Raw genomic sequence first — 12226 nt, 5'->3', positions numbered from 1 at the left:
AGACCAAGAACATTCTGGTCTCTCTTTGTCTTAGTCTCCTCTCTTTCTTTGTTGTTGTTATCCCTTCTTTTTGGGTGTTTCTTGCCTCATCCCCCTTTAATCCATCTGGAAAGCTGAAGAGACAGCTGCTATGGTAACTATGTGTTTTGGTTAATGAATAACAGAGTAACAAGATACATAAAACTTATGCAAACTCTGCAGAATTAGTTGTTATCAAAGTCGTAGGGATATAATATTTTCTTTTTCTTCTAGAAACACTCTTAACTTTCCTGTGGTATTTAATTTTCTAATTTCCTAATATGATATTCTTAGGAGGTATTCTTTCTGCTTAGTCTGCACAATATTTCACCTTGTGAATTTATGGGAGATGAGATGTATAAAGAAAAAAATTGATCAGTTGGATTCAGAAGTAGTTTTCCTTTAAATTAATAAATAGAAGAATAGGGACAAAAACTTACTGGGGTGTGTGTGTGTGTGTGTGTATTTTTAACCTATAACTTCTTTGTTCCCCTTGCTTTTTGGCTACTAGTGCCCCTTTTGAGTTTTTCTCTAGGGTTAGAATCTGTAAGTAGTATGTTTCTTGAAAGTGTTTCTATCATAAAGGCCAGCTGCAACTGGATTATTGCTTTCAGGCTAGCCTTGAAAATTCCTGTAATCTGTGCCATCCTGTTTCATACTGTCCCATCTCATAGTTGTCCTCTCTCTGCAGTGCTCTATGCCCAGGTCTCTGTGGCTGGGCTGCTCCAGCCTGGCGGACAGCATGCCTTCGCTGCGATGCCTGTATAACCCAGGGACTGGCGCACTCACAGCTTTCCAGGTACTTTCTCTGTCTCTGTGGGTTATTTGCGGGTATTAGTATGTGTGTGTTTCTAGTTCACTAGTATGTCTGTCGTTCTTTCCCATGCTTTACTTATATTCACCTTTTTTCCTTCATGGTATCTGTATTTGACATCACTCAATATTTCTTTAATGATTCACTTTTAATGTAGATCTAGACTGATGAAGTCTTAAGACATTCTTATCACTATCATGTTTGATTTATCAAAATGGACATAGTACAAATGACTGTAGGTTTTTTAGATATAGAAGAAGTGTACTAGTAAATTTTAAAGTAATCTGAATATATATAGCAATTTAGCATGTAATGTTTGCTCTGAACCTACATAAAGCCAGTTAATGTAATTAATTAATTAATTAATTATAATCATTTGTCTGAACACCTTATATTTTTATGATTACTAAAAAATATGCAGTATCGTATGTAGAGTATCTTTTGGTTAATACGTGTGTGTGTGTTTGTGTATATATACACATACATATACATACATACTATGTTTTATTTATATCTTGATTAATGTTCCTAGTTTCAAGTGAAAAGGCCTTTCAGACCCTTGGGTACATTATTCACCTTGAGACAGTCCAGTTGTGTTTGCACGGATTGACAAGATTATAGTTTCCCCCAGCCTTTCTTAGAAGTCAGTAGGCCAGTTCCATAATGTACAAGGAAATATAGAAGAAGACGACAGAAGTTGTGAAAGAGCTTGGTGCTCATTGCTTATGGATTTAGGTACTGGGAATGATGGTTTTCCTTGGCAGAAGTGTTATCAGTCTACCTTAGGTTTTTTAAATTTGTGTTTTGCATTTCATAGTAATACACAACATTAGTTTAGTTTAGTTTTAAATCAGGTTTTGTTGTTGTTGTTGTTTGTTTTCTGTTTTTGTTTTGTGGTACTGGGAGTTGAACCTAGGACCTCACACATGCTCAACAAGCATTCTGAGACTGGCTTGAACTTGTGATCTTATATCTTCCTGCCTCAGTCTCCTGAGTCACTGGGATTACAGGTGTGTTTTGCCACGTATGGACCCCTTTGCGCTCTTAAGAAAATTATTGAGGACCTCAAAGTGTTATTGTTTATATACATTGTATCAATTGATATTTATTATATTTGAAATCAGAGCTAAGAAATTTCAGTGTTATATAATCATTCATTTTAAAATATAATAATAAACCTATACAAAATTAATATAAATAGTTGTGAAACAACTATTTTCAGAAAATTAAGACTAGCATTGTATTACATTTTTACAAATCGAATGTTTGGATAATAAAACACAAGTAGATTCTCGTTTCTGCTTCTACCTTCAGTCTTTCATGTTTTGTCTGAAATAATATATAAAGAGTAGCTGGCCTCTCACAAACAACAGTTTAAAAAGGTAGAAATATTTTAATATACTTTTCAGGCAATTATAATTTATTAAAGATTAGTTGCAGTGTGGGATCTGAACCCATATCACTGAACTACTTCTGTTATTGTATTAAAATCCATTGGTCTTAGTTTTTTCAAAAATCATGCTGAAAAAATTGGATATCCATATGCAAAATAATGAATCTTGACTGCTAAATTGTACCATATACAAAAATTAACTTGAAATGGATAATGGGTCTAAATATGAACCAAAATTATAAAACTAGGATTGGGGTTGTGGCTTAGTGGTAGAGCGCTTGCCTAAAAGAAGTTACTTTTTAAAAAATGATAAAATTAATAGAAAATTTAGGAGAAGAAATTATTTGTGTCTTTGGGCTAGGCAAAGATTTTTTAGATAAGTAGGTGAGTGCGCACACACACAAAACAAACACACACACACAAAACAATCTATGAACCATAATAGAAGTACTGACAAATTGTATTTAATCACTGTTTAAAACTTCTTCACCTCAAAAGATACAGTTTTAAAAATGAACATGTAGGGCTGGGGATGTGGCTCAAGCGGTAGCGCGCTTACCTGGCATGCATGCGGCCCGGGTTCGATTCTCAGCACCACATACAAAGATGTTGTGTCTGCCGATAACTAAAAAATAAATATTAAAATCCTCTCTCTCTCTTCCTCTCTCACTCTCTCTTAAAAAAAAAAAAAATGAACATGTAAGTGGAGCATGGTGGCCTATACCTGTAATCCCAGCAATTCAGGAAGCTGATGAAAGGAGGATCACAAGTTCGAGGCCAGCCTCAGCAATTTAGCAAGACCTTCAGCACCTTAGCAAGATCCTGTCTCAAAATAAAAAGGCTAGGGATATAACTCAATGGTAGAGCACCCCTGGAATTCAGTCCCCAGTACCAAAACAAACAAAAAAACCAAACTGGAAGAGAATATTTATAAATTATATAGCTGATAGAAGACTTGTATTCTTTTTTTTTTTTGGTACTGGGGGTTGAACTCAGGGGCACTCGATATCTGAGCCACACATCCTCAGCCCTGTTTTGTATTTTATTTAGAGACAGGGTCTCATTGAGTTGTCTAGTGCCTCACCTTTGCTAAGGCTGCCTTTGAACTCATGATCTTCCTGTCTCAGCCTTCCTAGCCGCTGGGATTATAGGTGTGTGCCACTGCAGAAGACTTGTATTCTGATTATCTAATGCAGTCCTCCTATATAAACTACCCAGTAAAACAGTGAGCAAAAAATTTGAATAGATAGAACACCAGAGAACATAGACAAATAGCAAATAAGCACATGAAAGGATACACAATATTTTTAGTCATGGAAATGCAAATTAAAAATAACATTGAGATACTACTACATGTTGCCTACATGCCTCATCTCACTCTTAAATTTGGACGTAGAAATTTAATAGGCCTTAGGTAGTTAGTATGTCCTAGCTCAATTTGAGAAATGTGTAAGCAGAAGTGATTTCTTCTAGCTGTTGACCTCTACAGTATCCAATAGAGTGTTCTTTAATAGTTAGGGCTCAATAAATACTGATGATTTGAACTATATTTGATAAATGGTAAAGATAATCATGTATAATTAAAAATCATACAAGTTTAAGTCTTTTGACATGAATATCAAGATATCCAGAAAAATTCAAATTTTTTGTTTTGGCCTAAAGCAATCTTGAATTTAAACTCAGTAGGAAATAATTGTGAGTAAATGCATCATCACGATAGGTTTTTTTCTAAATCTGGTATTAATCAACATTTAACATATACTTATTTTTCTCTAATTATTCCTCATAAAAGGTAGGCTTAAGAGGTTTTGCTGGAAAATTCAGGAATAAATTTGGTGTATAGGTCCTGAATTGTATTGAAGAGTGAAATTGTATATTATATACAGAAAAGAGATGCTTATGAAATATCTTAGAGTAGAAGCCCTCTGTGGTCAGTACATGGTATAGTGATTAAGAGCATGAACCCGATGCTGAATTGCCTGGGTCTTAAGTCTCATTCTATTATTTTCTAGGTACAACGTTTGTGCAAGTACTTGACCTGTCTGAACCTCAGTTTCCTTAAGATAATAGTATTTATCTTATAGGGGTGATATTAGGATTAAATAAGTTGATTATATAAAGTCCTTAAAACAATCACTGGTGGCTGGGGTTGTGGCTCAGTGGTAGAGTGCTTTCCTAGCAGTTGTGAGGCATTGAGTTTGATCCTCAGCACCACATTGAAAAAAAAAAAAAAAGAAAATAAATAAAGTTATTATGTCCATTAGTAACTAAAAATATATTAAAAAAAATAGCTGTCAGATTAATTAATTTTATGTTGTTAGAAAAATGTATAGAAGGGGTAGGTTTGGAGTCTCTCAGCAAAAACTTTTTCATCTCTACATAAAATAATATGTTTTTAAATATTTTTTTTTCATCATGTACTGCACAATTCTGGTTTTTAAGGAAGCCCACCTTTGGTTCAATTTTTGATGATAACAGGGCTATGAATATTTTTTCTTTGCTTATCTTCAACAAGGTCATTATTATAATTTATGTAGCCAAAATGGAAGAAATTGGCTTATGTACTAGTTTCATTCTAATTTGTTTTATGTCACATTCAGCATACACTGGTGCTTGATTGCTTTCTGACTAATTAGCAGAAACAGGACTTGAATCTAGCACTTCCACTGCTGGAATTATGGTAGTCTTTGTAAATGTGTATCTTTCTGGTTTAGATTTTATTTTTTAATTCAGTTTTTTTTTTTTTGTTTTAGGTAAAACTTACAATGAAATACACAGATCTTAAGTGTATTCTGAGTGAGTTTTGACAAATTGTATACATTTGGGTAATCTAACTTCAAAAAAATAGAATGTTTAGAAAGTATCCTTAATATAACTCCTTTCCAGTCACTACTCATCCCCTATATGCAATTACTGTTCTGGTTTGTCACAAAAATTAGTTTTGCATGGTTTTGGACTTCATGTAAATGCAGTCATATAACATATATTCTTTTGTGTCTGTTTTCTTTTGATCAGTATGATGTTTTTGAGATTTATTCATGGTGTATGTATTAGTTTATTCTTTTCCATTGCTGAGTATATTTAATTGTATTAGTATACCACAAGTTGTTTATTCATTCATTTATTGATAGTCATTTGGATTGCTTCCAATTTTTTTTGCCTGTTTTGAATCTATAAACAATTTTGTAGAAGTTTTTTTTTTTTTTTTTTTTCCTTTTTTGCCACGTTTATATTTCTCTTGGGTAAACACCTAAGTGTGGAATTGCTGGCCATAAAGCAATTTTACTGTGGTGCTGGGGATTGAACCCAGGGCCTTGTGCATGCGAGGCAGGTACTCTACCAACTGAGCTATATCCTGAGCCCAAGCAAGTATATTTTTGACTTTAAAAGAGAAATATTTCTTCAAAGTGGTTGTTCATGTAAGAATGCTAATTTTTGCTAATATTGTCAAATATGCTTAAGGAATTGTTGCATTCTTTTAATAAGTTTGAAGCATTTTAAGAAGTCAGAATTCTTAGATGGCAGTAGAGAATTAACATGGAGTCATTGCTGAATTTTTTGATTATCCTTAGTAACTCAGGTTGAAACTACTTATGTTGAGATGGTTTAATCATTGATATTTCAAACCACACATTTTAAACTAGGAACTAAGAAGATGCTAAAAATTATTATTATTTAAATTGATTTTATGAGGAATATTTACTTGGAGCATATTATCATTCCTTTGGTTTATTCTGGAAAATATATGGGTGATTAACAGAATGTTGATTAACAGAGGATGTATTTGCTTATCCTCAGCAAGTGGTGATCTTATAATTTATAATATTAAATGAGCAATAGAGAGAAAGTACTTTAAAATAGCTGAGTAATTAAAATCCTTTATCTTTCTTTAGTCATTGAAAAGGAGGAGAAAAAATTTTGCTGGTAAATGTATAAGTAGATTTATATGATCTTAGAATATTTTAGGCGTCAAGCTAGTAATTTTAGGGAAATCTTGAGCTAAGTGAATCATATGGTATTTTTAAATTAGTTAGGGTCCCTTGTTGGTTGAAATTGTTGGGGGCTGAATTCAGGAGAGATATTGTACTTTATTACCTAAGAAAGCTTAGAAATCTACTAAATCTTGCTGTCTACAAAGTGAAATGTTAAAATGGACCAATACTAGGAAAATTAAGCAATGTTTTATATATCTATACATCTATATCTATATATGTATACACACAATACATATATACTTACATATATGACAATTTTATGGTTGAGATTTTAGGGGACTAAAGATTATCACATTGAATACAAACTAACATTTAAATCGTATAATGAAAACTATTCTATAACAAAAGTGCTTATCAATCTCTAATTGATACCCACCCATTGCATGTGAATAATTTCAGTACAGCACAATTTCTGTACAATAAAAGACTCAGTTCTTTTGTGTGCCCGTGTTAACATTTGACCTATGTTTATCTCAGTTGAAACTCTCTCATAGAGGTTTACAGAATGTGACAAAAAATATTTCTGCTTGTTTTGTAAGGAAAGTTTGTTTCCCTGTTATACAACTCATTTCATGGATGTAAATTACTTATTGACTATTACACTGATTTTGACTGCTTTTTTATCTTGTGAGCAAGTTGCTCACATGCTTTTTTTACTTTGTTGTTGTTGTTATTATTATTATTACTATTATGGTGCTGGGATTGAACCTAGGGCCTTGTGCATGCTAGTTGAGTATACTACCAAGCCCACTCAAATGCTTTTAGAATATAAAAGTTTGAATCTGGTTTATATCCTATTATTCCTTCCTCTCATGTAATTCTTCAAGAGTTTAAAATTTGTGGTTCCCCATGGTGCAGTGGGCAAAATGGAAAGAGAATTCCAATCACTTGAAAATAACACAGCATTTGACCCAAATTTCCTGCCTCTTTGTCTTTGCATATCCTGTTCTCCCTATATGAAAAACCCTACCCCAAACACCTATCCTCCCTTACTCCTTCCCTGTTTCCTTTTTGTCTTCCTGGTACTTCCTAATCCAGCTCAAATTGAGATAAAACAAGTCTCCCGATTATCCTTTCTCCCTTAAACTGGTCAGAGCACCTGTACCCAGACTAGGCAGTAGATACTGTTCTATCATTGATACACTAGTTGTGTATATTCATCTCTGTCCCCCATTAGATTATGAGTTCTTTGAGGGCAGGTTATTTTATTCATTTCACATTCCCATTATCAAGGACAGTACTTTATAACTTTCACTAAATTAATGAATGAATAGATTTAGATAATTTAGAAAAATCCCATGAAGACCATAAGGGATGGAAATAAAGAAAGCATTGAGTTGCTATTGGTACCTGCATGTACGTACACACAAAAGTTCTGGATTCAGAAAGAAACCATAATAATCAAACAATCATTCCAAAGACCACACATTTTCACAGAAAAGAGAAAACCAGTCTAATTTGTGGGCAGCCTTCAAATTATATACAGTTGGCTTTTATGTAAGCCAAGATGGTCCCTCTGAATTGGATTCTTTTTTGGCGGGGGCTGGGGTGGGGGTGGGTACCAGGGGTTGATCTCAGGAGCACTCAACCACTGAGCCACATCCCCAGCCCTATTTTGTATTTTATTTAGAGTCTCACTGAGTTGCTTAGCACCTCACTGTTGCTGAGGCTGACTTTGAACTCATGATCCTTCTGCCTCAGCCTCCTGAGCCACTGGGATCTGAAATGGATTCTGTATATCAAATTCTGACTCTTGTTGATAAATGTGCACATTTCAAATTATTAAATTTTGCCACAGCCAGCTAACAGTTCAGTTTGTGATGTCACATCTTTATCTTTATAGCAGTGCATGTTTGTGTAATTATTTGACTATTTTGTTGCATCTTACCCTTGCTCTATAAAAGAACAGACACTGGGAAAACTAAAATGCTGATAGTAATAAGGAACAGTCTACAGAAAAGATAGGAATCACTGAGTACACAGAAAGTGACCCTCTAGCCTTCGTTAGGCACAAAATTGAAGCACACATACAAAGTGTTAGAAATATATTATTGAAGATTATGCCTTAAAAATAAAGTGTAATTTTTGATTTTAAAACATTTTATCTAACATTGAAATCCATTTTCAGTTTATTTACTTATTTTTTATTTTTGTAATTGTAGATGGACAGAATGCCTTTATTTTGTTTGTTTATTTTTACGTGGTTCTGAGGATTGAACCCAGTGCCTCAACCATGCTAAGCTACCACTGAGCTACAGCCCCAGACCCCTCAGTTTATTTTTTATACATTTTCAGTGAGAAAAGTAGAACCTACATTTTAAATCTACATTTTTTTTATCTTATCCTGAAAAGAGTCTGTATTATAGAGATGACATCTTGCACTGACTTGTCTTTCCAGATGCTTGTTGATTATTTAAATACTCTAATTATTTAAATAATAATATTTCCTTTATTATTATTTTGATGTGCCTGTGAAAAAGTTAATGTTCACCTACAGACATGATATTATCTAATGTTTAGAGTAAATCAAATCATTGTGAGGCAACCAGATTTCCTTAATTTTTTTGTTCTTCTTGAATAGATGAATAGTTAAAAATCTTCACAAAGGGGTTTATTGCTTATTTGTTTATGTTGAATCATGTTGGACTTTCCCTAATTGCCCTAACTTCAACATAACCTTTAATAGCAGAAGGGAGAGTGCAGGTACCCCAGGGGGCCTGAAATTGCCCCAGTGCAAGCAGCACAAACCAGAAGAATAGAATTGATGAGAACTTTAAGAGGATGATGGGAGTCTCTGTGGATGCCTTATCTTATAAGACAGATTCTTGCTGTGGGCAGTTAAGACTTACCTGTATCTTCTGGAGAGGTACATATTACTTTCTTTATATTCCAAGATTTCTTGTTATTGCCATCTTTGTATTGACTGAGCAGAGGCTATGGTACTATAGAAGTTCTTTTTGTGCTATTCAAGAATCATTATTGGTGGTTGTATGACTGCCACAACCATTTGAACCTTCTTTCACTCTTATTTTGCTTTATGTGGTAGTGTTTTATGTTTTGCTATCCTTCCTTACGTTGATTTCTAGACTTTGGTATTTTATGTGGACTGCCAATATGTAGAATCTTGGTAGATGGACAGTATTTAGAAAACTCCCTTCTTATTTGTTTATTTTTGTGGTACTAGAGATTGAACCCAGGAGCTCTCTACCCTTGATCGACATTCTCCAGTTCTTTTTATTTGTGTTTTAATTTTTCTAAGTTCTAAGTTGTCCACCAGACTGGCCTCAAACTCAGAATACTTCTGTCTCAGCCTTCCAAATAGCTGGTATTATAGGCATGTTCCACTGTGACTGGCCCTTGTCATTTAAGTCAGGTTATTTAAGTATGGTTTATTTAAAACAAAGACCAATTTCTTGACTTTTTTTTTTTTAAGCTACAGAAACCTCTATGAAATTGTAGTATTTCTGCAACTAGTATAACTCCACATCATGTACAACCACAAAAATGGGAAGTTATACTCCATGTATGTATGATATATCAAAATATCTTCTACCATCATATATATCTAAAAATAACAAAGAAATTTTTAAAACAAAAATTACACAAACTAAAAAAGAAATTGTAGTATTTCACTATTGGGAGCTGATACATGTGAGTTTTGTTTTTCTTGAGAATCATGTTGAGAAATTTTAATCTTTTCTATATTCTCTTACCTAGTCATCTGGAGATCAAGTCTATTATATTTTGAAATTGTTATTTGGGCCTGAGTACATCATGATGAAATGGGACTTTGCAGTGTACCTTCTCCTGCTGAGTTGTCTCTCATCTGACTTTTAAAGTTCTCAGGTGTCCATTCAAATCCTCTAGACCTTTGTTGCAAATCTAGTATCTGTGACTTGGTATGAATTAAGTTGGAATTCCATGCCTTGTAAAATTATCATGAAGTATTCATTTGCATACATGATCCATGAGCAAGTTCAAGTCTTAACCTGACTGGATCTAATTTTTTGGTGTGTTAGACTGGATAGCCATAAACAGAAGAGAAAGAGTAGAGGGATAAGTAATCACACTTTTTCGTGTCATATGCCCTCCACACACACATTAGTTTTAAACTAGTAAATATAAAGCTTTTGTGTATAAACACTACAAGTTTTTATATTTGAGTAAGCATATGATTAGCTTTATTAAATATAATTACTGCCTGGTGCAGCGGCACACACCTGTAACTCCAGTGGCTCCAAAGGTTGAGGTAGGAGGATTGCAAGTTCAAAGCCAGCTTCCACAACTCAAAGAGGTCCTGAGCAACTTAGTGTGAGATGCTGCCTCAAAATAAAAAGTAAAAAGGGCCAGGGATGTGATTCAGTGGTTAAGTGCCCCTGGGTTTAGTTTAATTCCCAGTACCAGAAGGTGGGGGGGAACCCCGTGTGTGTGTGTGTGGGGGGGGGGGGGTATCACACTTAGAGTTGCTGTTGGTCATTGTAGTTTGTACATGAACTATTGTTTTGGAGAGTACCAATTTCTTCACTAGTAATAAACCATAAGGGATAAGGGAAATTTTAATATAATGTTAGTATAGTATATTTCCCCTAGATTTTTAAATTGGCAGGTCATTGTGTTTTTTTTGTTGTTGTTGTTTGTTTTTTAAGCACTTCAGCTTCAGCATTGTACAGTCTTTTGAGGGGAATTGGCAAAATGAGGATAAAATGGGTACAGGATTCCAACAGCTTGAAAATAACACAGAATTTGACCAAAATCTCTTTTGTATTCCCTACTCTGGTTCTGTTCCAGCGGTACTGGAAATGTGCCTATGGACTATTTACAGTGAGATTATAAAACTGAATCATGATTTTGGTGAATAGAAGCCAGAGCATGAGGCTCCAGCACCCCAGCTGGCAGTAAACTCTCCCTAGGTTTATGAATGTAGTTAGATGGCCCCCAACTGTTTACAAGACAGCAGAGGTGAGATCTTTGATTGACAAGTCAGAAATGCATTAGATCATTCTCTCTGCCAGTCTCTGGTTCATGCTGTTAAAAATGTCAGCCTCCAAGTTTGAATGGCAGCCTGAGGGCCTTAGAAGCTTTTTGTTTTCTGAGATGGAAACACAAATTGGATGTGTGCCTGAGCGCTTCATCCTGGGCTGTAATTTCATCTTTTAGCTAAGAACCACAAGGTACACGAGCAAAGCACCCTGTAAACAATAATACTGTGGAAAAAAAAATAAACAAGGTCGTGTTTCTGGTACGTTGATCCGATGGTGTCCTGACCTCTATCACGTTGAACATCTCCACTCTGATTGCTGTTCCCTTTGGCATTACAATGAGAGAAAGAGAGACTGACATAGAGGAAAAGATTTAAAGTTGCAGTGTCGTTGCACATTCCTTGTATAGGCTATGAAATATTGAACTGTCAGAATGTGACACTTGGTTTTTTAAGCAACCTTTCTTGTTTGAGGTGTTTGCAGTTCATTCCTTTCTCCCCCGATTGTCTGCTTTCATTGATAGGGTTGGGAGTAGTTGCCTTAAATGCATGAAAAAGGGACAATGTTAAAGAGGAGTGGAGCCAATAGAGCCAAATAAACTTAACACTGGAACATAAATGCAGGCTGTGAGGTGTGGGCAAAGGAGATTAAAGTTGGGTTACTACTTTAATATTGAGGTTTATGGAATCCCTATTGAAGAGAGAATCCCCATAAGTTCCCAATTCTGCTTTTGTAGGGGCAGGAAGTTATGAAAGCTGTAGTGGGTAAAGATGGGAGATGCAATGACCTGATTTGTTAAACTGATAGCCTACTATATGCAGTATTGTTGGTAATTTAACCCAGCTATTTTATTTATTGATCTAATTATCCAGTGTCTTTGACAAGTGGTCAAATTATGAAAGACTAAAATAGTAATGTTTAAAAAATGTGCAAATTTTGTATTATTTAGTTTTGGTATTGGGGTGAGCCCAGGGGCACTTTATCACTGAGCTACATCCCTGGTTCTTTTTTATTATTTTCAAATTTG

General features: G+C 34.6%; 1 protein-coding gene across 7 annotated transcripts in view; it reads left to right on the top strand.

Moving 5' to 3' along the window:
* The window catches only part of Btrc (beta-transducin repeat containing E3 ubiquitin protein ligase), a 186462-nt gene that overhangs the window by 68645 nt on the left and 105591 nt on the right, over positions 1–12226 (top strand). For 4 of the 7 annotated variants that reach the window (XM_071610975.1, XM_027930095.2, XM_071610973.1 and 1 more), the window contains one exon: positions 710–817. The exons of the other annotated variants lie outside the window; for them this stretch is intronic. In XM_071610975.1, the coding sequence (XP_071467076.1) occupies positions 710–817 (108 nt within the window). The remainder of the gene's footprint in view (positions 1–709; positions 818–12226) is intronic. 7 annotated transcript variants of the gene reach the window in all.

Source organism: Marmota flaviventris, chromosome 4 (assembly GCF_047511675.1).
Source record: "Marmota flaviventris isolate mMarFla1 chromosome 4, mMarFla1.hap1, whole genome shotgun sequence".
Classification (NCBI taxonomy): Eukaryota; Metazoa; Chordata; class Mammalia; order Rodentia; family Sciuridae; genus Marmota; species Marmota flaviventris.
The sequence above is the reverse complement of the archived record's forward strand: the minus strand, read 5'-3'. Positions and strand labels throughout refer to the sequence as shown.